Source organism: Anopheles coustani, chromosome 2 (genome assembly GCF_943734705.1).
Source record: "Anopheles coustani chromosome 2, idAnoCousDA_361_x.2, whole genome shotgun sequence".
In the NCBI taxonomy this organism is placed as follows: Eukaryota; Metazoa; Arthropoda; class Insecta; order Diptera; family Culicidae; genus Anopheles; species Anopheles coustani.
Genome location: NC_071289.1, coordinates 1567088 through 1593060, shown reverse-complemented (window position 1 = coordinate 1593060; position 25973 = coordinate 1567088). Strand labels below are relative to the sequence as shown.

The 25973-nt window shown below is 48.9% G+C and overlaps 2 protein-coding genes across 3 annotated transcripts; both read right to left on the bottom strand.

Annotated features, from left to right (window-relative positions):
- Positions 1 to 216: 216 nt before the first annotated feature.
- LOC131265995 (malate dehydrogenase, cytoplasmic) lies at positions 217 to 2634 on the bottom strand. The gene is made up of 3 exons (XM_058268321.1): positions 2451 to 2634; positions 1054 to 1416; positions 217 to 991 (listed from the first exon to the last, which is right to left on the bottom strand). The coding sequence occupies exons 1-3, from the start codon at positions 2451 to 2453 to the stop codon at positions 356 to 358; spliced, it is 1002 nt and encodes a 333-aa protein (XP_058124304.1). The 5' UTR covers positions 2454 to 2634; the 3' UTR covers positions 217 to 355.
- A 1519-nt stretch (positions 2635 to 4153) lies between these two features.
- On the bottom strand, positions 4154 to 25603 carry LOC131266886 (E3 ubiquitin-protein ligase Ufd4). Of its 2 annotated transcripts, XM_058269567.1 has the most exons (15): positions 25186 to 25603; positions 22928 to 22978; positions 22513 to 22865; positions 16719 to 16858; positions 15067 to 16658; positions 14863 to 14999; positions 13013 to 13253; positions 12725 to 12949; positions 11723 to 12063; positions 11512 to 11654; positions 10074 to 11460; positions 8141 to 9980; positions 7601 to 8065; positions 5515 to 7507; positions 4154 to 5435 (listed from the first exon to the last, which is right to left on the bottom strand). In XM_058269567.1, the coding sequence occupies exons 4-15, from the start codon at positions 16856 to 16858 to the stop codon at positions 5153 to 5155; spliced, it is 8787 nt and encodes a 2928-aa protein (XP_058125550.1). In that variant the 5' UTR covers positions 22513 to 22865; positions 22928 to 22978; positions 25186 to 25603; the 3' UTR covers positions 4154 to 5152. The 2 variants fall into 2 exon arrangements, with proteins under 2 accessions (XP_058125550.1, XP_058125549.1); XM_058269566.1 differs by having other exon boundaries at positions 5515 to 11654; positions 12725 to 13253.
- Between the last annotated feature and the right edge of the window lie 370 nt (positions 25604 to 25973).

Sequence of the window (25973 nt, the reverse complement as noted above, 5' to 3'; positions counted from 1 at the left end):
TTTACTTCTACAGTGTCTAGTCTCTAGGCCAACGGATGGAAGCGATTTGCTTCTGTATTTTTCAGGTTTTTTGGGGACCCACATAGAAAGGTAAAAAGATACCAAAATACACGAAATAACTGTAAAACAAAATTTTGGAAAAATCACCTACGTCACCCAAAACGAAAACCAAAGCATAAAAGCATATGACGGGCATGTGTGATGAAACAAAAGGAGTGTGGTGCATGATTTTCTATTTCTGTGTCGCATAACAAAAGACAAAAACAACAACCCCACAAATTGAGCGGCCACAATTTTTTCTGCTCTGGATTAAAGAAGGTATTTCGTACAAAATTCCGTTTTACAGTTTAACTAGTCAATCGGCAGCACACACGGCCATCGCTTCCTCTTTCTCCTCCAGCAGTTCCTTCGCGGTCACGTCCAGCTTGCTGCGCGTAAACTCATCCACCGACAGGCCCTGGACGATCTTCCACTGGCGGTTCTGGATCTGCACCGGGAACGAGAATACGATATCCTTCGGCGCACCGTAGCTTCCGTCCGAGATGACACCCATCGAGACGTACTCGCCTTCCCGTGTTCCCGCGAACCAGTCGCGCATATGATCGCTGGCTGCCTTGGCGGCGGACATCGCCGAAGACATCTTACGGGCGGCGATGACGGCAGCACCCCGCTTCTGCACCGTCTCGAGGAATTCCTGCTTCAGGAACTCGTCGTTAGCAACCGCTTCCGGGACGGTCTTGACTGCGCCTCCCACCTCAACCGAAGCGTTGCGTGCATCGGGGACCTGGGTGGCCGAATGGTTTCCCCAAATGATGACATTCTTCACCTTCGTGATGCCGACACCGAGCCGAGCGGCGATCTGTGCTTGGGCACGGTTCTGATCCAGGCGGGTCATGGCGGTAAAGTTTGCCTTCGGAATCGACGGTGCGTAGTGCGAGCACACGAGGGCGTTTGTGTTGGCCGGGTTTCCGACAACCAGCACTTTCACGTCCTACAAGCAGGTGGATTGGTAAGTAACAAAAACAAAACTATTTCTTCCCATGGGTACGTTACCTTCTTGGCATATTTGTCCAATGCCTCACCCTGCACCTTGAAGATCTTAACGTTGGCCGAAAGGAGATCCTTTCGCTCCATGCCCTGCTTGCGGGGCATAGCGCCAACGAGGAAGGCAGCATCGACGTCCTTGAAGGCGACCGCCGGATCGGCCGTCGGCACGACGCTGACGAGCAGCGGGAGGGCGCAGTCGGCCAGCTCCATGACGACTCCTTCCAGCACACCCATCATCGGTGGAATGTCCAGTAAATGCAGAACAAGTGGCTGATTCGGTCCGAATACATCGCCCTTCGCTACCATGTACAGCAGCGAGTACGCAATCTGTCCGGCAGCTCCGGTGACGACGACACGGATTGGTTCCGACTGTAAAACGAGAAAAGTGACGAGGCGTTAGACAACCATTGTCGCTTGCTTTGATCCATTGTGCGGGTTTATTTGGTTTGAATTTTAACACCAGCCCTCTGAGATGCTAATCCTTGTTAGTACATCTTTTAGCGCTCTCTAACAGCTCAATCCTGCCTGCCGAGGGTTTCGATAGGCCATTTTCGACAATATTATGGTGGCCATTTCGCGTGCGCGAAGATTACGTTTGTTTCGTATTCCAACCATGCCTATCGCACGGGACCAAAAATAAACGAGAGAATGAAAGAGGCACGAAACAACAACCGCGAGCCGCCTAGCGTGTTGTCGCGGAAAGGAGGAAAAACAAAAGTATATCAGGAAGTAGACAAATATGACGATGGCGGCGGAGTTGTATGACGACAACGCGACGGATGATGGCGACACGAGGGCATGAAAAGGTCAAACCAATCGTATTACATAAAATAATTATCACATTTTCGTGCTCCGGTTCCGGCGCTCGATTGTTGATATTTTTAAGCATCCGTGGATGATTCGCTCTTGTTTTGACCATACGGGACAATCAGAAAAGCTGTCGGCACTCGTGTATTGCGGAGGGCGACCGCTCTTCCCGGCCCCTGTCCCACGGAATCGGCCAGGGGCCAAAGAGTTCATCGAATTTTGAACAGATAATGCTATCAAATGACAAACAAGAATAAGGGAATCTGCCTCCTTTAGCTGGAGCAGCTAATCGATTTGAAATGGACATTCGCCATTCACTCCGAAGGTGACCGTAGTTTAGCGGATTCCACAGTGGAATCGAACTGATGTATCTTATCTGTCTGCCGTACAAGCAAACTGAAGCAATATTTCTTCAAGCACGTCAAAAGGTAATTTTCAGATCATGTAAATAAGATGAGCAGCTAATGAAGATATGCCTGCTTCGCCGGACTGTAAAATGATGTCAACCATGAACGGATACACCGTTAAATAAGGCAGATTTTGCACTTTGGAAGTTGCTTATCTTTGGTCAGCACAGATCTACGACGAACTCTTACCATGTTTTACGATTTGCAGGTGACTGTTGGAAACGCCGACAAATAACGCAGCAGACAAACGGAACACGGTACGACGAAAATAATACCGCAAGGAACGATGTTGGTAAGATTGAAAGTAAAGTTTTCTATTGTATTAAATGCGATAAAACAACGTACTACACCATCCGCACGAACGAATCGCCAAATATTTACTGACACCGTTTAGTGGTTGCTCAGTCCTCACTTACTACGATCTTTGTTTCTCCCTTCATCTTCGCGGGTTGTTGCTGTCTCTTTCACACCAGTCTTCCAGTGCACAATGCATGTTGTAGAGTAACTATCGGGATAAAAGTCTATCTAAAATATGTTTCAATTTGTAAACTATAAAATCGAGTCGTATACAACCACTCGTAGTTACAGGGTTCTGATAAATGCTAATGGCTTTTCGATTAGCAAGAACGAAACATTAAATTCGAGGCATTTGATCGTAAAATAGTCAAACCGATGCTAAAGAATTGTATATTTTTAAAACAATACAAGCCTGAGAGCTAGTATTATTCTGTAGTCTGAATACTTCGCCTTGCGCGAATTCAAATTAGATTTTAACTGATCTAATTACATTTATCCCGAATAGTGCCCAACGTGTAACGGAGGGTTGTTTTTGCGCTTGCTCTCGTTTCTGTTTGTTTTCTCCCTTACTCCCCCGGCTATGCTCAATCAAACATGACATGCCATCCCTGTTGCACACGTTGTGTTTGCCATCGGGGGGAAATTTTTCCTTGGCAGCGCAAATCAAGCGGCAATATGGTCATATGAGATCGAAGAAAACTCACCCCCTGAATTATGAAACGAGGGTAGAAAAAACAATGGCATTGCAACGTGTCTGACCGAATCTCATTGTGTTTATTGCATGCGTTATTGCAGTTGGGAAAAGTCGTGAAACGTGTTTCCAAAGGAAATGTTTTTCCTATCTGGACCATAACTTTCGGGCAAGCGAGAGGGCTGATGGCCACAAGAGCATATGAATTTATTTTTAAACTACTAAAAGAAACCTGTAGCAAAGAAAATGCATGCATGTTTCGGAGCAATGGCCTAGAGGAATCTATTTTAGAATATTTTGTGACAAATATCTGTAACTAAAACATCCATGCAACGAGGGTACTCCCACACGATAATTTCTCGTTAAAATTAAAATAAGAAATCATGATTGTTTTAATTGTTTTTCTTTATTGTTTCATCAATAGCGATCATTCGCACTTTTCGTATCATAGGATTTTTTAAGTATGTAGGATTTTCTGTTCGTTTTTTCTTCAAGAGTTTGTAATTATGTTATGCATTCTTGCTTTTTCTTTTATATAATATATTACGCCATCAATAATCTTTTTAAGTGTCTTTCAATCATTAACATTTTCCTCGCACTGGTATTGTGTTTTCCTTTCCTTCGCTATGCTATGCAAACATTTGATTTCGTTTTGGTATTCACCGTGCACGATTCGTACTCATCACGTGCATCATAAAAGTTTTTTTTATAAAGACAAATGGGGAATATACTGTTGTGTGGAGTGTGGAGTGGATAAAATGTCAATTCCGGTCATACAGAGTAGAGTGGTGAAAGATATATTGTGTGGTTTGTGGTGTAATTGTTCTACAAATTGAATCCAAATCGTGCCTCTTGTAGTTTCTGTACAAACGAGTCTGCAATCAAACCTAACTAAAAGTGCAAATTTTGTTTAGTTCAGGTGAGAGTGCTGCTGATTGAATCTCAACACGTTTTTTTTTTTCGTTTCCCAAGTGGAAAAACACAACTCTTGAGCTGGTTAGTAGAATCCTTTTCATCATATTCCGCACACCAAACACACACAGTTGCACACACTCAGCTTCTAATGTTTCCTCTTTTTGTGATTTTCTGTTCATCGTTATCATTTATTCTATCTAATCTAAATGGTTAAGCTGTTTCAGTTATCCATCTTGCGTCGAAGAGGTCAATCACGAATAAAACAAAGAGTTAGTTTGCAAGCATCCATCCACTCGCCATATGATCATTTTTTCAGCACCAATGTGAAGGATCGTTTCACTCGCTCGTTCCATATTATGTGCCGGGTGGTCTAAATGGGCAACGGTAATCATTCATTTAAAACGAGTTTTCCATCATGTTCTACAAAAGCTTATTGTTCTGTATTTGTTTTTTTTTCAAAGAACTTTATATCTGTTCACATAAATTCTTCGGGCGCTCCGTAATTTTAAGGTGGAGACTTTAACGTGTACATAATCATCTTTTAAGTTCGATGCATCATTCATATCGCAAAAAAACGAGTGTTGCTGCAAGAGGAGTGTGCAAGAGCATCAGCGTTTTTTGTTTTTAAACTTCTTTATTCTGCGAAAGGGAGGAGGAGTTGTGAAAGTTGCAGTGTTATATTTCATCTATAATCTGGTTTGGATACTTATCTTTATATCTCAGCTCTCTCGGCTACTACTACCGGACAAATGTTAACTCCTCTCCCCCCGCCTGGCGGTCCCTTACTCTTTAGCATAACCAAATACTTGACATTATTATTCAGCTAACCTAAGCCTCCCCCCGATGGAGGGGAAATGGCTCCACATTGCTGGCAGCTCTATCCTCTTACACACACACACACACACCATCGGCCTCCTCTCTCGTTTCCTCGAATTTTTCAGTTCATTTCATACATTTTAAACAACACATTTAACAGTAACAGTTTGATTTAGTTCAAGTGGAACCCTTTCTCCTTGGTAGCAGTCAGCAGCCGGTCGCGAAGTATCTGCTCGTTCGGGTAGTCCGGCAGCTTGAGATAATGCACACACGTGTTCACCGAGGGATAGGAACCCTCGCCCGCGTCCACCTTTCGCACCACCGTCAGCCGGGGATGCAGATTGGCGAGCCCGCCCGGTGGTAGACTGCTGCAGCCGGTGGTGAATTGGAGAAAGGCTTTCCGTTCCGATCCATTCATTCCCATGAGTACGTTGACAAACCGTAGGAAACCGGGGCTGTCGAGGGAAAAGGCGGGTTTTTGAGTAAAATGCTACGAAGCGTAACGTAAGCCGTAAGTCGTTTTTTGGTACTTACCTTTCCTTGGTATAACCAAGCTTCGGTTCCGTGTACGTCATAATGTCCTCACGGGTCCACTCGGGATTCTGCTCGCCGCACAGCATCTTACGGATCTCGTCCGGCGTAAATGCGGCCAGCTTGTTCAGCGAGAACACCTCGCAGAAGCCACGGTGGAAGGCGGCCAGCTGTTTGGCTATACCTTCCTGCAGACAGAACGCGATCGTGAGATTGCAGTACTCTTCCACGTTGTTTATCGTCACGTCGATGTTCGAGCCATTGGGGATGAGATCGGACGACACGTAGCCGTAGTTCTTCGAGCTCGGCAGGTAGGTGAAGGTGAGCGCAAGGTCCTCCAGCGCCACGCAACCGGTTTTTGTGTTAAGTTTCAACTCGCTTATCTGCTGTAACTTTTCCTCCGAGCTGAGCATGTCGTTTTGCTCGATGTTTTGCTTCTGCTGAACCAGCTCCTGCAGCTCCTTGAGGAACTCGTAGCGAATCGGGTCGATCTCTTGGAGGTTCTCCTGCGACAGGATACCATCGTACCAGGCTCCGTCACTGGCGGCCATCTTGGATTGATAGGAATCGACCAGCATATCACGATCGCGATCACTCTCCTCCGACATGATCGACGACACCATGATGTCTTCACAGCCTCCCGCCGGTCCACCACCTGTTTTGCCACCGGTCAGCTCACGCACCGACGACGATCCGCGAGCAATCGAGCGGCTGTGGCAGAGCAGCTGCAAAAAGCTATTCGAAAGCGGCAAATCCACCAGTCGATTGTCTTGGAGCACCTTCGCCAGGAACACTCCCAGGAACCAGAAGTAGTTCGACACGAACTCACAGATCTCGGCGTCCTGGGGTAGCGGCGCTGGGAAGAGACCCGTCGAGCGGCGCACGTAGTATCCGACCGGTTTGCTTCCCTCGCCCAGATCAATCTCGTCCTCGATCAGCTTCGGCTCTTCGTCGTCACACAGCCACATGCCGAGATCGCTGCGCTGCAACTCGGCAGCCACCAGTGCGTAAAACTCGAGCGTAGGCCCCAGTCCGGTACCTTCCTCACCGACAAACTCAACCTCGAGCACCGACTTCCGGTTGCAGTGCACCTTCATGACCTGCTGGGCCCAGTCCAGGAGTTTCTCTCCTCGCGGCACCTTGACGCGCTCGTGCTTCAGACGACCGACGCGGAATTCATGCTGATCGGCATGGCGTGGACTCAGGCCCGGGGCACGCTGCCGTTCCATGCTGACATCGCGCTGCGACTGCAACCAAACGATGCTCCGTGAGGCACCGAACGCCGTGCAGCTAAAGTACAGCTGGCGCGTTTCGAACGGGAATAGGAAGGGACAGCTCTGGTTGTACTCTTCGCACCACTTCGGCAGACTTCCGCTTGAGAGAACCAACGGATCCTGGATTTGCTGCTGCAGTTTGTTAGTGATCTTCTTGCTCATAAACACCTCCGGGTTTAGGTAGTTTGACTCCACATCCGGGATTAGGTTCTTGTCGTTGTTGGTCGGTGCGGAAGATAGCGATTGGTTGATGCTATTCAGCTGCGAAAGCAACTGAAGAACGTCCTCAACCGAACAATGCTGAACGCTCGTCATACCCGACGCGGTTACACTTGCTCCACCGACCGCACCCGACATGGACGTCGTCTCTGGAATCGGGGAGCTGGGCGAGAGAGTCGACCCGTGGCTTCGCTGCGAAAAGAGAGAGATAATCGGTGTCGCTCGACCTTCTTCGCCGCCACTGCTAAAATCTTCCTTTCCCCCCAGCGACGACGACGATCCGGGGCTGGCCTCACGGTAGATGATGGTGTACGTCGGTTGCCAGATTTTGCGGAACTTGTCCTGCTTCGGCATGCTCGTCTGAAGCATCAGCTCCTGCACGGCTCGGAAAATCGTCCAATCGGAATGGGTCAATTCCACCTCCACGTCGCTTACGCCATTAATGTTCGGTCCACGCAGAACGAGCGAGAGAGAAGGCTGTGGGAGTGTGTTCCCTCCTCCTCCTCCTGTGTGGCAACCTTGATCTGAGGGCCCTCCCGCGATTCCAGACGACGATGGTTCCGAGGAGTCGGCGATGGACGCCGTCGGTTTTTGACTGCTTCCCGGCGCAGGTACCTCGATATCACTCGTTTGGTTGACATTTGTCCGCCCGGGACGTGGGTCGAACGCGGGAATGAGCGCCGAGAACTGGCGCTTCAGCACAAACTCATCGTCCCACGATTTACGCTTGCCGGCCGCGGCCAGCCGATTCTCGAGCGTTTCCTCGTCCATGAAGGAGAGCAGGTTGCGCGAAACCATCACCTGAAGCAGCGTGTTGCCCACCTCTTCGTATTCGTCCTCGTTTTCATCGTCATCGTTCTCATCCTCCATGTCCTCGTCGTCCTCCAGGTCGCCCAGCAGGGTCGGCGCCCGGCACTGCTCCAAGAAGTCCTCCAATGAAACCTGTTCGCTGTCGCTCGAGGTGGACGTAAGGCTCATCGTGAGCGCGGGGTTAAGTGGATTCACCTGACCACCACCACCGCCGGCCGATCCCACGTTGTTTGCATTGTTATTATTTCCTCCTCCATTGCCACCGCCGCCGCCGCCGCCGTTGGCGCCCGCACCCGAGCCGTTATTATTTACCATCGAAGATGAACTGCTCAAGCTCGGATAACTTTGGGCGGTACTTAGTAGGCCGCTGTGGAAATTGCTGGACAGGGCCAGCTTCACCAAGCTCGTGACGGAGTTGGGTCCACGGGCGAAGAAACTGGTGTTATTCTGCAGCCCCCCACTAGTGACCACACCCGCAGCCGTTCCTCCCGCTGCACTTATTAACTGATTGTTAATCGGAGCGACGGTCGACGAAGCCTGCTGCGATGATGAAGACGAGGATGCCGAAGATGAATTGTTGTTGGTCGAGGAAACGTTGTTTGACGTCGCGTTTAGAGTGCTTGTCACCCCGCTTCCGGACGTACGGCGACGGGCGATTGCGGCGAACGTTTCCAGCAAACCTGGCGGTGGTCCTTGTTGACTGTCGTTCGAAAGTGTCGAACTTTCCGGATGATGCTGACTCTGGTGGTGATGGTGGTGGTGTCCGTGATGGTGATGCTGTTGATTGCTGCTGGTCAGATTCGGCACACTGACACTCATCGGGTTGGACGACGAGCCAACCAACACCGGGACCACATTTATTCCATCGATGCCCGACGCAACCAAACTACCGGTCGTGGGATTGTCGCTCGAAAACGAAGAAGAAGATCCTTCCGTGCCAACCACGACGATGTTGTTCTTTAAATTGTTCGTCACATCACGACTCTCCGCCACTTCAACCGACGTTTTCGCTTCGTTAAAGAACTTTTTGAACGCATTCGCTCCACTAACGCTGGACGCAGCTGCATTTGCCGTGTTGTTAAACTTCTCGGAAGGTGTCTGCACCTCAGCACCGCCCGGCTGCTGGCTGGTGCTTGTGCTTGTGCTTGTGTTTGCCACGAAGATAGTGGTTCCACCCGGCGTGCCGGAGGATGCCGTAACCGCGCCGCCTCCCCCGGTCGAAGAAGTTGCATTAGGTTGCACCGAAGGGAGAGCGATCTTCACCGACGAGAGTAAATTCGATTGGGCCAAGTATTCGGCGGAAAGAAATTCGTTGGTGGAGTTGCGCAACATATCCACACCCTCGCGCATCTTATCCAGTACGTCCAGTTTCGACTGCAGATAGGAGGAGGATGACGATTGGCCACTCTTTCCACCGGCCACACTGCTACTGCCTCCCGCCGACACAACGCTGCTGTTAAGGTTGATCTTGTTGTTCGTTTCGTTGATGTTGTTCGTCTTGTTGTTCTCCTCGGTGGACGATGACGACGAAGAGGAGGATGAAGAGGATCCACCCATTCCCAGCACCGAAACGCATCCACTGCCGCCAATATTGCTAACGAATGATTGCTGTTGTCCGCCACTGGTGCCTTCGGCGTTGGCCGCCGATTCGGATTGTTTCGCATCCGCGCCTGCCTCCGACAGGGTTAGGTTCTCCGTGATCGTAGCCAGATCGGAGAGCAGCATCGAGGTACTGCAGTTGATCTGCGATAGATCGGGGACGAGATTGTTTCCGCGCTCGTTAAACGACAGGTGAACGATGACCGATTCCTCCTGACTGCTGTTCTGGCCACCTCCACCTAGATTGTTGTTGTTGTTTTGCGTGCCCGTGGAAGCGGCCAGTACGGACGATGAAAGATCGTTGCTGCTGCCACCGCTTCCAACGGTGGCCAAGTCGGAGCGAGCGGACGAGAGCACGTTCTCGGTAATCACTTCGACCGCTTGCTTCCAGGACAGGTTGTCGGCCGACGTTGCCTGCTCGGTGGACGCGACGGATGAACGGTTCTCGGTCGTGGCTTCCGGGAGACTAGGGGTCGAGCTTGACTTGCGGCTCGTGAGGACGTTCAAGGATTTATCGTACAGTTTCTTTTTGCTAGAAGAACCACCACCGCCAGCACCGCCTTCACTCTGATGGTGATTCGTTGTATTCGAAGAGGAGAGTTGATTGTTGCCGGAAGCAACGACCGTGGCGGACGTACTGTTGTGCAGGTCGTATGAGACACCCAGAAAACCATCGATGTTCAGCTTCAGATCGTACTTTCCTTCCGCTCCCATGCGGTACGAGTTACGCATACCATGGTCCCACTTGACATCGATCCAACCGTTGTGAATTTCGCCCGTTACCGTTCCCTCACCGGGCGGATTGCCGTCCTGGTCATCCCAATGCCAATCGACGCCACGAACCACTCGGGCACCGTCGGTGATGTACTTTAGCTGCGACCGGATCTGGCGCCGTTCTTTGCGTATCTTCGCCTCGTTCTCTTTGGCTGCCGTCTTTCCCATGTCCTCGCAGACCGACAGAACCTTGCCGTAAATTTCAAATCCACTCAGACTGAGGTAGTGCGTCTGGCCGGACGCATTCCGTCCGTTCTGATGAATGCGAACGTGCCGGAAGCCTTGCCCATCCCCATCCGAAGGGCAATCGAGCGGCCAGGTGCAAGTGCTGCCCGGTTCGGCCAGACTTTTATCATCCGTGTGCGTCAGCACCGTTACCCAGTTGACTCCGTCCTTCGACAGCTGGAACATCCAGTTACGGAGTGCCGAACGGCCGTAACCGCGCGCATGCCGTAGAGTGTACGCTGTCGGGATGATGTGCATTCCCAGGTCGATTGCGAACCATGATTTCTTGTTATCCTTTGTGTGGCAGTTCACGCTGACACTATCCCGGGAGAGGATGTCTTCCAGCTTGCCGTACGGCAACTGCTTCCCCTCGCTACTGGTCACCGTGACCAGTCCGTATTGGGCCGGATTAACCCACTCCGAGGTTTTGCCATTCGTGCCAATGAAGTAGATGATGCCGTTTTCGTCAAAATCCTGCTGATGCTGGAACTGCACCGTACCAGGCTTTGCGTCTTTCAGCTTGCGTAGGTACAGGAAAGACGAGCGCTCCATGTCGTACCACTGCTTGGCGACCATCTTCAGCAGGTACTTGTTCAGGTGGCCTACCGTAGCCAGTGGTTCCATCTTAAGGTTACGGCCGGTACGGTCGAAAAGTGTCTGCTCACAGGCCGCCCGTTCGAGTCGGAAGCTGAGCCGCTTGGTGAGTATTTGCAGACCATAGCTTCCACCCGGCGAGTCGTAGATATAGATGGGGAGCTTCTCGATGCTTTCGAGCACCGCGACCAGCTTTTGTACGAGTATCGACGCGGTATTTTTGCCACTCTTTGCATCCGCACCGTACATACACTTTTTGAATATCGATAGCCGCTGCTTGTGGTACTTGTTGGCCTTGTTGCGATTGATGCCCAAATCCCAGTAGTTGCGCGAAAGAACCGCTACCAGCGCTTGTACCAGCCCCGAGCTGTGCATCTCGTACGCACTTATGACGCCATCTTCGTTCAACAGGTGCACCAGCTCGGTTAGCGCGTTGTACAGCTTCTCCTGCCAGCTGGCGCTACCAGCTCCCGGCAGCTGCTGCTGCGAAGACCGTACATTTAGCGTTGTCTTTGGGATGGATTGTTGCTCTTCGAGAGCGATCTCGATTTGATGGACTATTTTCGACAACTTTGCCACGGCACCACGCGGAACGGCCTGAGCTGCCTTGAAGTATCGGTTGTACAGGTCACGTGCCAAATTCTTCACCTAAAACAACCAAACTCATTTCTAAGCAAAAGGTCGTTCAAAGAAGATCGAGTACAGCCAAAACTTACTTGATACTTTTGTGCCTCGATCTTGCAGCGCAGTTTCTTCTTCTTCGTGTTGATCCATCCGGCCGCAAAGTCTGGTCCCAACGTTGTTTCCGCCGTGAAAGTGTGCTTTGTACCGCGGTTGCTTTCGAAGATAAACCCGGGAAGCTCATCCTGCAGGATGGTTACCTGATGGCCCTCGGAATTGTTGATATGTAACTGATGCTCCTTCTGGCTCTGCAACACCCAATTGCCTACAGCTATCCGGGCAAGGCTCGGGGACGACAGAATCGGTTGAGAGACACTGCCCTGTCGAACCGCTGCACGCGCTCGCTGGAGTTTTTCTAGGAACTCCCCGCGATTCTCTGATAAAAGAAAGAGGGCAATATATTAGAGCAAACCGATATAAATGGGCGACAGTCAACACCGTGCTCCTCTGAAAGGGCTGTTCTCTTCTAATACACACGTTACATTTCAACCAATCCATGGACTATCTAACAAACCAAATCAAACTTCACATTCAATCTCAACACAGAATCTATCGACAATTTAAATAGACGCAAAAATTCCAATTTCTCACCTTCACTGGACATGTTGGGATCGACGGGTTTTTCCTTGCCTAAAACAAACATAAAACATCGGGCATTATAAGCACGATTTCGAAAGGAGAGTTACGTTCGTAGAACAATGTTTTAAGGATTATTTTCCATTAGAAAGCGTCGAGAAAGCGTGCGTTTCATTTGGTTTTATCCCAAATATGCCAAACTGCCAAACAAGCTTGGCGTAAAAATAAAAACATATTTGCGAGAAGGTTGTTAAGAAACGTTTCTTTGAACTGAAGCAGGTTGTAAAATTAGTTAAATTAGTAATTTAGTTGGGCTGAAAAGTCCATGCTTGATAAAACGTTTGAAAAGTAGCAACGTTCATTCGGTTTAAATTTTTTAAATTCCTAAGGCATTGGCGTTGTTAAGAGAACAGCTCGTTCCATATTTCTTCTATCGCCTTCTTTGCACACACAACACTTACCCGAGCTATCGCTTCCATTTTCCGGACTGCCACTCGAGTACATTGTAGCCAGTTTGCCATCCAGAATGAACCGGAACCAACCATTGGACCCATTCGAAAGTTCCAGCGCGGCCGAATCGGACCACACATACAGACAGTCGCGGCCCCGGCAAATGCTCCAGTCGCGCCAATGGTAAGCTTTACCGTGCAGAATCTCTTTAGCGTCCTCCACCGCTACCGTCGGAGCTGCGGCGGACGATGGAGTGGCGGTGGTGGTCAAAGTTACCCCAGCACCTCCGCCGCTACTACTGCCCTGTCCGGCGGTGGTCACTTCCACTGCTGCTGCCGCCACCGGGGGTTTCGTTTCGTCGGAGGATGATTTAATCACATCATTATTGTCGTTGCCATCGGCGAAGCTTGGTTCTCCCATCAGTGCGTGCACTTTTGAGAACACGCCCAGCCGGGCGAAATGATCGAGGAAATCGTTCTGCGTCTTAGACATAAGCTCTTCGATGATTGTAAGTACCACCAAATGACCATCTTCGTCATCCTAAAGAAACGAAAACAAACGTGTCGAACGATAAGGAAGATTAGTTTGCTACTAGATGGAACATTTCGTTGTTTGTGTTAACACTGTTATGCGTCACATTAAAAATCACACGCACGCATTAACATCGACATGCATACGACGCGCATGAAAAAATACGGAATGTGAGAAGGCGGTGATAAAAAGCCTCAGCCTCGTAAGCTGTTCGGGTATTTGTTGTTTCGTTACTGGAGAGAATAAAAGCAATAACAGTGAATTTCTTTTACCGATCATCGCAGGATCATAAAGCAACTGGTCACGATTAACCGATCGAACCGAGTGAACGATCGTTCCACATATTATGTAAAGCTCGTTCTCATCAGTTGCTAAGCAACAACACGGAACCGGTCGATACAGGAAACAGGGGAAATTTTCAAACGTAGACCTTTTGTGTTTTGATCCAAACATTGCCAATTGGGCAGTTGTTTAGCGTTTAATTTTGATTCAAAACTAAAGCAAGAGATACGATCCAGTTATAAGCTTCATTCTCGCTCATTTATTCACATGCCAGAATTTGTTCTTATGATTCGATATGTGTCCGGCTAATTAATGGCAAACAAAACGGGAAGAGCAGGAGAAAGATAGTGATGGGAATGTTGTGTTATCAATAAATGTACACTGGCGATAGTCAACGAAATGGATATCTGCGGCCAAAGCATAACCGTGCATCATAATCATCCGGATGAGTCCAATATTTGACAGGCCAAAAAGAAATGTGAAAAAGTCGGTGGTTTTGATAGAGCGGACTTTTGAGAATGCAGACATCTTCGAATGTTTCACATTATGATACATATCAGTGATTATTCAACACATGATACTGCGCTAGAAAGCAGCAAATATTACGAGGAAGTTCAAATTCAACTATAGTTAATTGGTCATGAGCGGCCCAAAGGGTGGATAACTAGTGGAGTTAAAAGAGAAGAGAACTCTGAAAAGATATAATGCACTCCCCCCTGTTACGGAGGGAGGCTTTTCCATCGTGATTACCGCTATACTAAGATCGGACCAATTGCTTTGGATGCGATTGCGAGGATTGGTGCTACTATTACTGTTATTGCTTTTCTTCGAACCAATCCGTCCCGATTCTTCCTCTTCCCGGGCGCTGCAGCAGCCGTCGTAGTTCGCGGTCGCCTGAGGTGGTGGGGGCCTTAGCGGTAACAGTGGCGGTGGAGGTGGTATTATATAGCTGCTAGAATTGCGTCGCTGCTGCTGCTGCTGCTTCTTGGCCTGCACAAACTTGCTCAACCTTTCCGCGCAGCTATGCTTGGTTAGGAGATTATTGCTAGTACTACTATTTCGGGGGACAGTTAAGATAGTTGGAGGAGACGGTTGGGCGACCAGCTGCGGCCAGCTGTAGCTTATCTGTGGAAGCCAACAAATTGAAAGTATTCAACGTATTTTAGTACCGTAGTGGGACAAAATCAACTGCACGAGATGGGCACGAGAAGAACCTGACACTGATCGGATTTTACCACGCCGTTTTTTACCGAAAGGTTGCAATTTAGTCTGCGGCATATGTATGGAAAGGAAGAAAATGCATAGCAAAGTAAAGTAACACGGCGCTGCTCCATACCTCGTTGTCCAGTACACTTGCGATGACTTCGACTAGCAGCGTTCCGAGGCTTTGCTCGTAGCTTTGCAGTCCTTCGGCAGAACAGAGCTTGGAAAGGACATCCGGCTGAACATACTGAATCATTTTCTTAATGAGTCCTACATCAAAAAGAAGAGCACACATTAGTTCTGCTGTTACAAATGGTTGTCTCCGAGGCTAACTTACCTAAGCTTGATCGACGCACACTGGCAAGCATCGTGCTCTGGAAAGTCTTGCAGAACGTGGGGAGGAAAAACTTCAAATACACCGGTGCCATCTCCGGATCGCCGCGTGGCTCTCCTTCGCCTTCGCCCGGCACGCTGTCACCGCTCTTGACGTCAGACCGCGTCGCCGCCGTCATCCATTCCCCAGGGGACTGCAAAATGGAAGCCACCTCCCGGTGGCCTTCGTCCGGACGCTCGCGGGCCTTATCGAGTGGCGTCTTGCCATCCTCATCGCGCAGATCCGGATTGGCACCATGCTTCAGCAGCACCTTGGCAATGCCGGGCCGCCCGAAGCAGGCCGCGTAGTGCAGAGACGAGCTGCGCTGACCCTTGTTTACGTCGGCGCCCTTATCACACAGAAACTCGACCATCTCGAGCGTACCGAATGCCGACGCCCAGTTGAGGAGCGTTTGTCCGACGTCGTCCATGCAGTTTACATCGATCCCACCCGACTCGATCGACTCGATCAAGGCCTCGGTGTCCTTGCTGCGAATGCAATCGATCAGCTGGCGATGGGTTCGCTCGGTGCTCGAGTCGGCCCGCTTCACACGCGGCGCCAGCTGACCTTGGGTGCACCCGACGCGCCCCAGCGCCTGCCGGCCCTCGAACAGAAGCAACAGAATCAGGTCAGACAATCGCATACAGTCCAGCACGCACCGCTCGTCTCCCTTGAAGGCCCGCTCCATCGCCTCGGGCAGGTTAGAGCGGAGTAGATCGTGCGTGATAGAGGGCGAGCCGCGGCACAAGGTCGACAGGAGCGATATGGTGGTGGCGATCGACTGGCTCGATCGTCCGGCTTCCATCGCTCCCTGGGCCGACTTTGGCGCCGACGAAGACAGTTGCGCCGTCGAGGGCGATGACTCCGATGGCTGCGGCTGCTGCTGTGAGTTGTTCCCGGCTGCCGACGCATTCGAGGAGCTCGTGGTAGTGGTGGCGCCGCCAGACGAGATCTGTGGCCCTCCGGCAGCATTGCCTAACCGATTCAACAGCTCCGCCACCAGTCCGTACTCGGCCAACGGTGCCGGATCGACGCCTTTGCGCGTGAAACGGTCGGCGACTGATGCGAAGCACTTTAGTGCCCCGTCAGCCACCAGGGGGTCCTCATGCTGCAGGAGCGTACTGAGACTCTCCACGCAGGTCTGCACGTTCGCACCTTGCGGCTCAACCTTTGTGCACAGGCGCGACACTACGGCCATCGCCGAGTGGAGTGTGTCCTTGTGAATCTGCGAGCCGCTGTCGCGGATGAACGAGAGCACGCAGTTGAGACCGCCGCCCTCGAAGACGGCACCCGCTTCCCGGGTGCAGATCAGCTCGAGCACCTTGATGCACTGCTCGGCCAGATCACGACTAGTACGGCTCTCCAGGTCGGCCACCTCGAGCCGGTTGCAGATGGCCCGGATGGCGCCATCGATGGCGACGATGCGACGGGTGCACTCGGAGGAAACGTCCAGATAGTAGGTGATTGCTCGTGCCGTCACCTCCAGTACGTTTTCTGGGGCCAGCTCATCCAAAAATATTTTACACAACGCCGGAAGGAACGTTCTCGGTGGACAACTGGGAAAGAAAACACGTGATCAAACGTTTGACCAGGTTGTAATTTGACTAGAAACTTACCTTTCAAAACATCTATCTACATTGTCCGACATTAGCAGCAACATGCAGAGCTGCTCGAGAGCAATCAGCTGCATGTCCCGCTCGTCCCCCTGGCCCATCGACAGCCATTCTAGAAGGGTTTCTGGATCAACGTCACCCATCTGCAAAGAGAATCGAAACGGATAAATGACTAAGAGTCACACGGAAACAATGTAAACTGAACAATTTCAAATCCTTCTCCCCAAAATTGTGTTTGTACAACGTTTAGCGTTTTAAGGCGATTGATCGAGTAAATACCATAATTTATGCATGCACTTAGATTCGGTCCGTTGCACCACCACAAAGAGAAAAGAAAAGAGAAGATTGGTTATGACGAAAATCGACGAATCTAATCAATTTTTTGAGAAGTGAAACGCGTCTAGCGATCGACGTTACGTAAGAGCAAGAGGCCAACCGGAGTTAAGCATTGGCCCAGCAAACACAACAAACTGGGGATAGGTTGGCGCAGCATAAGAAAACATAACATACCTCTCATTTCCCTTATGCATACAAAGTGGGGGGAACGGCACAACCCCTAGTGCTTGGAGTTTCTAAAGAGACCACCGTAAATGCTCGTGGCGCTCTTGGTGGTGGTGAGACTCTTTAGGGCTTAGGCACTACTATGCACTCGTCGTACCGACGAAGCGCGCGGACTAACACACCAAAGACGACGAGTGAATTAGCGACTTCCCTCTTGCGAAGGGATGAGAGACAGAAAAAGCTATTTATACTAAAAAAAGAAAATGCATAATCGATACTAAATGGATCATCATCTCCGTGTGAAAGGTTGCGAGAGCGAAGGAAAACAAGGGCAGCAGAAAACGGGACAGAGTGAAGCATGCAATCATGTCTGATGCACACGCAATTATTCGGACCACCTTTCACAATTTTATGTTCTAAAAAAACAACCCATAACAGCAATTGCTGTTTGTTATCTCTCCACGACAGCAAATGTCCCCTCCATCGATTAGCAGATTGAAGGTCAGCGCTACGGCACCGTCGTGCACGTTCGAGGTTTGCGCCACAAACCTAACGATATATATCGACTCGATCCGATGTGGTCTGCATTTTATACAAATCAATTTTTCTTTAAAAACACCATGAAGGTGTTTGGAGTGAACTAGTAGAACTAACCACCAGTCGAACATTCGCTAACACGGCTCGAACTACATACACAAGCACGGTTTTTTCTAACCATTGAGAGTACTTCAAATAAGGGTCGCTTTTCTCAGCCACAAAACCAGATAACAGGTAACCAACCGATAATGATAGCCGGCAGTGGCGTTAGAAAAGTCCGATTAGAATTTATACCTTCCGCGATGGACGACTGCAAGACACAAATAAAATTCGTAGATACGAAAACTAAGCCAAAGCGCATTCGGCAATCATTAACTGATGCATTAATTACTATTTTTGGTTGGGGATAAATGGAAGAAAATGGCTTACGTTGTTGTGCGAAGCGAGAAAAAAAATGGATGGATAAGAGTTTTATGAAACCGCTTGGCGAAACAACGAACGATTGCCGCACCGTGAACCGGACTAGCGCAAACCTGGGAAGACATCGGGAAAGGAATAACAAAGTGAAGAAGATGCTTGCTGCTGGTTGCAAGTTACGAAGCCGAACTTGAGTCTTCGTTGGATGCGTCTTAAAATAATATGACCACAAATTTTCTGATTCACCAACCCCCACCCGGTGTGTCCTTGGATGCGCCGGTGGAGTTGGAAAAAGGCAACTTCGGTCAACAACCAACGCCGGGGCCATATGCCATGCAGGCGGATTGGCGGGTAACTCAAAATTCTGAATCCTCCCATCCGTTTGATCAATATCCTTTTGCCAGCGAGCAAGAAAAAGTGTCACTAGCTTTAGAAGTTTCCCGGTAGGTACGGTTGCGAGATGTATAAGCTTCCTGGGCATGACCTTGAGTTTATTATTATACCACAGAGAATTATTAAATCAATGAAATAACGTCGTACCGGCTCATTGCAATAGTGGTTGGCTGGATTGGAATGGTCCTTCTTTTTTCGTTGGCAAGAGGAAAACGAATCTACTATTCTTTTTAAATCATTACATTTGAATCACAATGAGCAATTTGAGGTGAAATTAAACCGTAAAACACGACTAATACAATTCGCTTGGATTTTGAACTGGCTTATCATGCTTCAATCTCCAGTGGGAAATCGTAACACACTCACACCGAAAAGATGAAAGTAGAATAAGCCAACAGTAGGTTAAGGAAGTCGCACCAGAAAATGAGTAAGTATGTATAGTTGTTCCAGCACCAGCGTCAGTGGGTCGACGTCTAAAGTTCCTTTGAGAAAAACAGGGCCCCCCCATCGGCACATCACGCCGCATCTCTCCCCGGCATTATCTTTGTTTTATATTTGCACACTTCTCAGGCGATCTTGTTACCGGACGGGCTGACAACACAGAGTCTTCGAGTCGTTCGTTTGCGGCCACGAGAAGTGCTTTCAACAACACGCGCAGCTTCTTCTCCCTCGATGGTGGTGGTTGGTGCTTCTTTATTTCCCAGACGCGAGACGCGAACCTCTCGATCAGACGGTTCACGGTGTTCCTACTTCCCCTCCCTTCCCTCTCCCACGATCACCGTACCCATTAAACGAAGCACAACGCGTTTATATTTACAATTGGCGTTGGCTGAAGAGTGCGCGATCGCTCGGAGGGAGTGAAAGAGCTTTCTTGTTTTACCATCTTCAACAACAGCGGAAGACGCAAGCAAAGACACTTCTTCTCCTCTGCACTGCACTATGTACTTCCGCAATGCTAGGTAATCCCTCGTTCTCCTGTAGAACAATGTGTCCAAAAAAGCGATGACCTGAAGTTGGAAGAAAGCAACGAAATTCACAAAAGCATAACGTGCGCAGAAACGGAGCACCCGAAAGGAAACGATCGCAGTAGGTTGTGCATGGTTGATCTCATAACTTTGGGTAACATCGTTTTGAAGCTTTGAAGAGTCGTCGTCGTCGTCGTCGTTCGGCAGCAGGTTCAGCCAGGTGAGTCTTCTTCATCTTTCTAGCTGGTTCTCCTAGCCATGGTTGACGGCGTCTTTTTCATTCGCAGCACAAGGCACACGTTGGACCACAGGTTGCGGCGACGGTAGACGACGGGCTCACAGCTGGTTGCGCTTGATGTGCACAAACTGCCAGTTGGAACAAGGGTAATTTATTAATTCAACACGCGCCCCGTGCGGCACATTGCTTCTTATTGTTTCTTTGCCATCCAAACCGCGAATACCACCACCAGCACCCACCATGAGTGCTATCCGGTTACGTGAGTGCGACTACTGCGCCAAGTGATGATTGCTTCTTCTCCCCTTTCAAGAAACCCTTAACCCTTCTTCTCGAGAAGTCGGTTAGCGGCTGCAGTATGTTTTGATGAAACGAAAAAAAAAACCAGCCTAACCGCCCTTAATCGTCTACAATTGAAGTGCGCCCTACTACGACGGAACGCCATGTGCGCGATGCGGCCTTCTTTACCCGTTGTTGTGTTGTAATGAGATGGATGATGACCGGCAGCAACGATACGGAGGAGAGAGCAGATACCTTACTACCGCCACCGCCAAAAAACACAACTTTTAACGCCAAGCCAAGCAAACTGTTGAGAAATTATGCCATGAGAAAAAAAGGAATCCTCATAGCGGTGGTGGTGTTGGCTTCTCCAAGAAAGCCAAGGTGAAAAGTCATACAGCAAAAATGTAAAACACGACATTTTAGGGACGGTGGCCTGGCCTGCAAGTATGATTGGGGGTTCACTCACAGAAGGAGGGTTTGTTTTACAGTTGTATCCAGAAGGTCACAGTCGTTGGATAGAGAACTGGACCCGCCATACTGGCCATACGGTTGGACTTGCCTCGTTGAGGTCATCCACAGTGGGTCATCTGGAGGAGTTTGACGGACATGCATTTACAGCAAAACCTACCTACAGAACAATGTATGGTAGGTTCAATTTCAAAACATGTTAAACTTTTAAAATATACAAACTTCCGTCAAAAAGAGAAACACTTCGTTTATAATTTACTTTCTTTTTCCAAGGGGAAATAATTTTGTAAAAATCTCATTCACAAAACGATGCCCTTCGATCCAACTGTGTGTCATCGATCTCATTACCCACGAACAAAAACCTACCCCCATTGGCCAATGGTTCGCATTGGTGGTGGGGCTCGCTGGTCTTCGTAAAAGTATGCCACAGCAAGAAGTCGACGAAGGTTCTTGAATTCATGGTCGATGGAGTTTTGCATTCGTTGATCGCGTTAAGGGTCACGCGGACACGATAGCTCGACCGCAGGGGAGGGGAGTAAAAGTGTACCAAAAAATAAACTAGTTTCCGATGCGAAACGCAATAAGACACGTCTTTTTTTCTACTAGGTAGTGGTGTGCTACCTTCAGAAACGACCACCTTCTTCCTGATTTACATCTTCAGAGACACATCGCTCTCGATGCCTACTTTGGACGACATCCCATTCAACCAACTCGATAGTTGTGACCTTCCCGATTCCAAAGAAGTCGACGACCAACGGTCGCAGCGATTAGCATAGGCGCGGAGATCGCCAAACGATCATTCACAGCTAAGTGGCCGACGTACGAAGTAACACACGCCGCAGGCAACGACCGAAAGAGGCGAGAGCTGCCACCGCTAGCAATAAACCCGTGTGACACGGCGTATTATGCTTTTACGTAAAATACAGTTACATATTATTGCGCACCGGCGAACATCAGGCGGCCAACTGCGAGGAGTTCGCGCAGTTCGCGTTTGTGCGTCGTCTTATTGTCTCTTTGGGTGCTGGCGGGTGAAATAAACCACGCACCGTTGTACGCCACACATTGTCGTGGCACGCCTTGGCTGATTTGCGTTTCCGTGAAACCGTTGTGACATTGAATTCTTCAGGACATTCCACCCGCATTTCAAGCAGCTCTGCCACCTTTTGCCAGGGCGTTGTTGTGCCCGTGGCATACCCGTTTCGCGTTCATTTCGAGCACGGTTTCACGCGCTCCGTGTAACCAATAGCGTGTATTTTTCGCTCGGCAAATATCTCTCCATATCGCAACCATACGGCGAATGATTACGGCCTTCATGTAGTTGCATTATGAACACTTTGGATGGAGGGAACCAAAAAATCCGTTTAATCTCCCAGCATGCTACCAACCGACCCACCAACCAGTCAGCTAGCCGGCCCCATTGCTCCATCGTGAGGCAAATTTGCTTCGATTCAACGACTTCGCCAATCTTTCCGGACCGTTCCCGCCTGCATGTTTTATTGTGCCTCACATAGGCACATGGCCAGAGGGTAGTGGTAAGACCTCTACGGCTGCGGCCCCCTTCCCACTAGCAGCTGCTGTAGAGCCGCGCACGTCCGTCAAGAGATGATTGCGCATATTTCTTCCCCGTGGTGTGCATGCGCGCGCGCCATCGACTGTCGGTGTTTCGTGTATAAGTAACCTCGAAGCGCACAGCGCGCCGTATGCAGTTGGCTCAAAAGGTAGTAGGGCACACACGGTCGTGTGTCTGAATCAAAGTCGCTGCCATTGGTGGGGGCGGTTGGAAGACGCAGTTAAACGGTGGCGTTACTTTACTGCGTCTCAGCTGTTTGCCCATCTTCGGCAAGCTATGCTGCAAGACCGTTTGTTTCCTGATCATCGTCGTGAAGCAAAAAAGTGCGGTTGGAAATTTCTACAAACGACTACTAGACCACGTTATTTGATAAAGGCACGTTACCGTAAATTCTTCCCCATAGGAAAAACCAAAGCAAGCCGTACTTACCCTAGGCAAGCGCGTCGCTGTGGCAGCCGAAAATCAAAAGTAACCTTCGCTAGGCTGGTTTCTCTGTTTGCTGCTGCTGCTGCTGCCCGCTTCGATTCACCATGCGCTCTTTTTTTGTATTCACCTGATTTCGGTAGTCATATGAATCGATTTGACGAACGAACACGGTGGATCACAAACTACTCTCCTGGGAGGTAAAAGCGCTGTGTGTTTTACATTCACTCCAGATATACAGCTTTCGATTTATAGCAACTCGTAACACATAGCAATCACCAAAGCCCCACCCACTTCGTCACTGAATAGTTTTGTTTTCCAGCAGCTACAAATTCAATCACACAGCACTATCGAAAAACCTGCAATAAACGCATAAGTTAATTTCACTTTTTTTAAGAAATTTCACTCCTGCTTGTGGGACCTAAACATCAGTTGGTTGGCCGTCATAAAATGTTAAGGGCCATGGAAAAACCTGAAAGTAAAGAAAGAACATAGTGTCAGTTAGAAAAGCAGCTCAAACTAGGAAAATTTTTCACAATTTGCTACTAGCCTATAACATAGCGAAAAGCGCCTTGCCTTTTGGTCCGAAACTCTACTATCACTAATAGGTGTGTTTATCATCTTTCTCGAGCATAACATTGCAGTTCAACCATCTCCACCGATTCGCGCATGAGAGAAGAGCATCATCATGCTCTTGCATACGATGGTATCATAGGAGAGTGTTTATTTTGGTCATGTCTACATGTAAACAGATCGTAGTGACGATTTTTTCTTTGTGTACCAATCGGAGAGTCTCAGATCGAATCGAGCGATGCGTTGCCCTGGCGGGATGGACTTGAAAGTAGTAGGAAACGGCCTGCTTGTGCTCCTCTTCTCTAGGGATGGTTTGTTTGCTCTTAAAGTATCTGGTCGCTTTTAACTAGGTCAGACCAATCCAACGAAACTCGCAATGGTTGGTTTGCAATGTTGAAAAACATATGACCGACGTCGTGGAGGCGCACAAGATTGTTTCCTCCACGCACACGGCGCTTTCGAGCACACATTCATCTAACAACTATCCAACCAACAACAGAGCGGTTATGATGACCAAACCCTATCCTACAGCCCAGCAGCAGCACTGGTCGTTTCGGATGCCCGGCTCCACGGTGAAGGAAAACACTGGAAAGGTTAACTTTCATTTTTAGGCCCGGGTCTACCACCGCGTGTGGGGCACAGCGTAGCGGAAGGCAAACGATTTTCTTCGAATCCCAATTTTCAATGTTTTTTGACGCGGCTCACGGGTTGCTCCGCCGAAAACTGAATGAAGGCTCGTGAAATATAATTGCATTGTGCGCCGCCATAAATTGCCGTGGCCACGGAGACGTTACGCAATTGGAAATGTGTTTCTTAAACGTGCACAGAGCCAGCCTTCGGCGGTGATGGTAATCGTCGTCTTTCGCCCATCAGGGAAGGAGGGAGGGAGGGAAAGAGAGAGGGACCCGTTTGGAACGGAATATACATGAAAAGCGCGTGCACTAATTTCAAATCATGCCACTGCCACCGGAAGAGAAGAAGCGCACCGGCGGATTATTAATTCATCCACTCCCCGCTAGCCCGCGCGTTCGATTGGAAGTTGGTGTGTGTTTTTTTTCCTTGCTGTACTCTCGCGGACGGCCACCTTTGGGGAAACCCTGCAACAGCCATCGCTCTCCGATTCGTGGTCGATTGCCACGGAGGCCCCATGGAATGGTGGTCCGCGTTTCGTACTTGCATACCACCGACCGATGATGGTCGTGATGAACAGTGTGTTCAGTTTACGGTACATTGATTTCAGCAGTGAAAATGTCTCGCATTGGTTGGTACAGGAAGAAAGGATGGATTTTGCAACACATGCAATCACGATGTTGTTTTGTGCTAGTACTCTTCTCTCCACGAACTCGTTGCTCGACAACGGTATTTGCAGTTTCGGGCCATTGCTGATAAAACCACATGTTTCATCAATTCGTCACAAACGCGCAGCATTTCATCAGCTGAAGCAAGATTTGCACGATAACCCATTTCCCACAGCAATGACGTAAAGGCTGGAACAGAACACCAGTGTTAACGTATGATTAATTTGCTTAGCATGTTTTAATTATTCATCTTTATCCTACGGAAAAGATAGAGGGTGAAAATAGTTATTGATTTTCATCATTTGATGTCGACTGCCAGTGACTACGGCAAAAATCAATATTCTTTTATAGTATGTCAGCGTCGTCCATCACACCTAAACTAACCGGACCGGATTTCAATGAGAAGAGAGAAAAATATCAACATTGAATCAACTGGAAATGTCGAAAGACAAAAACATTTCCTACTACCGACGCTATTCGGTTTGCTTCCTCTGATTCATCGTCTTATGCTCTGCCTTTTCAAGAGCCTTGCGGTTTGCGCAAAGAGGAATTATCATCATCGCAGCACTTTTTTTCGCCAACTCTCGACGTCCATTTTGGTTCCACTTGGAATCTCGGTAACGGAGCTGCTGCGGTAGCTGCGGCTGGTAGTATTTCGTGATTTGTTTTGCCCACACCATTTGCTTATGCTGTTGAAAACAATGACTCAGTGAAAAGCCATTTCCAAGGCAATGCGCATGAAAGTAATTCGGCTAGGAAAGGTGAAAAAACAGTGCCCTGGAGGAGGGTAGGAAATATCAATACTTACCACCACAAAACTTGCAAATATGCTTCTGCCAATCCTTTTCCTCCCCCCACCCGTGTTTCGATATTACAGGCAGTAGTAATCCTTGTTCACTTTTCTTTCTTCATTTCAACGAACGGGCGATAAAATTAGATCCTCCCAAAACCCGAAGAATAGCGCACACAATACTACACACTGCTGGGAGGCAAGGGCAGAAAATTATGCAAGATTTTCGTCGCCCTGTGTTTTTCGCTACCCCCTCGTGGACAAATCATAAATTTACGGCACGCGCAACTGCTTCCACACCAGTTTCGCTCGGCAGTTGCAACACTTTCTTCTTGCCTTTCACTCGCACGGTAAACTATTCTCAAATTGTTCAATTAAAAATGTGTGAACTAAATTAGTTAAAACAAAGATGCCAACCAGCCTCAGGTACCGATACCGTCGACCATCCACCTTGAAAGCTATTCGTCAACTGTGTGTCAGTCGTTTTCAACTGACAGTCAGTGGCTGAGCTTTTATTGGTCTCACCGTTTATGCGGGTAAGTTCAATGCTTCGCAGTTTGACGGAAACGTGTTTTTGATGCAAGTCTGCTGTAAATGTCTTCAAGCTTGGGTAATTCTTTTTCTCAAGGTGTATTTCATTGGATTATGTTAAAATTAATATTTTATATGCAATTTACTCTTCCTTTGTTGCAACGAATGTTGTAATTTATTAAAGTTTTGGCTACTGAAATCTTTGAACCCTTGAATGTATACGATGAAGTACAACAGTGCTTTGACAACAACTGTCAGAGACCTTTGCGCTTTTT

Excerpts from the sequence above, each read along its gene's own strand:
- LOC131266886 (XM_058269566.1), bottom strand. The coding sequence starts at position 16,858 with ATGGGTGACGTTGATCCAGAAACCCTTCTAGAATGGCTGTCGATGGGC. Across the intron at positions 16,659-16,718 it reads GTAGATAGATGTTTTGAAAG|TTGTCCACCGAGAACGTTCC; the intron begins GTAAGTTTCTAG and ends TTTCTTTCCCAG. Across the intron at positions 12,064-12,724 it reads AAATGGAAGCGATAGCTCGG|AGAATCGCGGGGAGTTCCTA; the intron begins GTAAGTGTTGTG and ends TTCTTTTATCAG.
- LOC131265995 (XM_058268321.1), bottom strand. Across the intron at positions 992-1,053 it reads TGGACAAATATGCCAAGAAG|GACGTGAAAGTGCTGGTTGT; the intron begins GTAACGTACCCA and ends ACCTGCTTGTAG.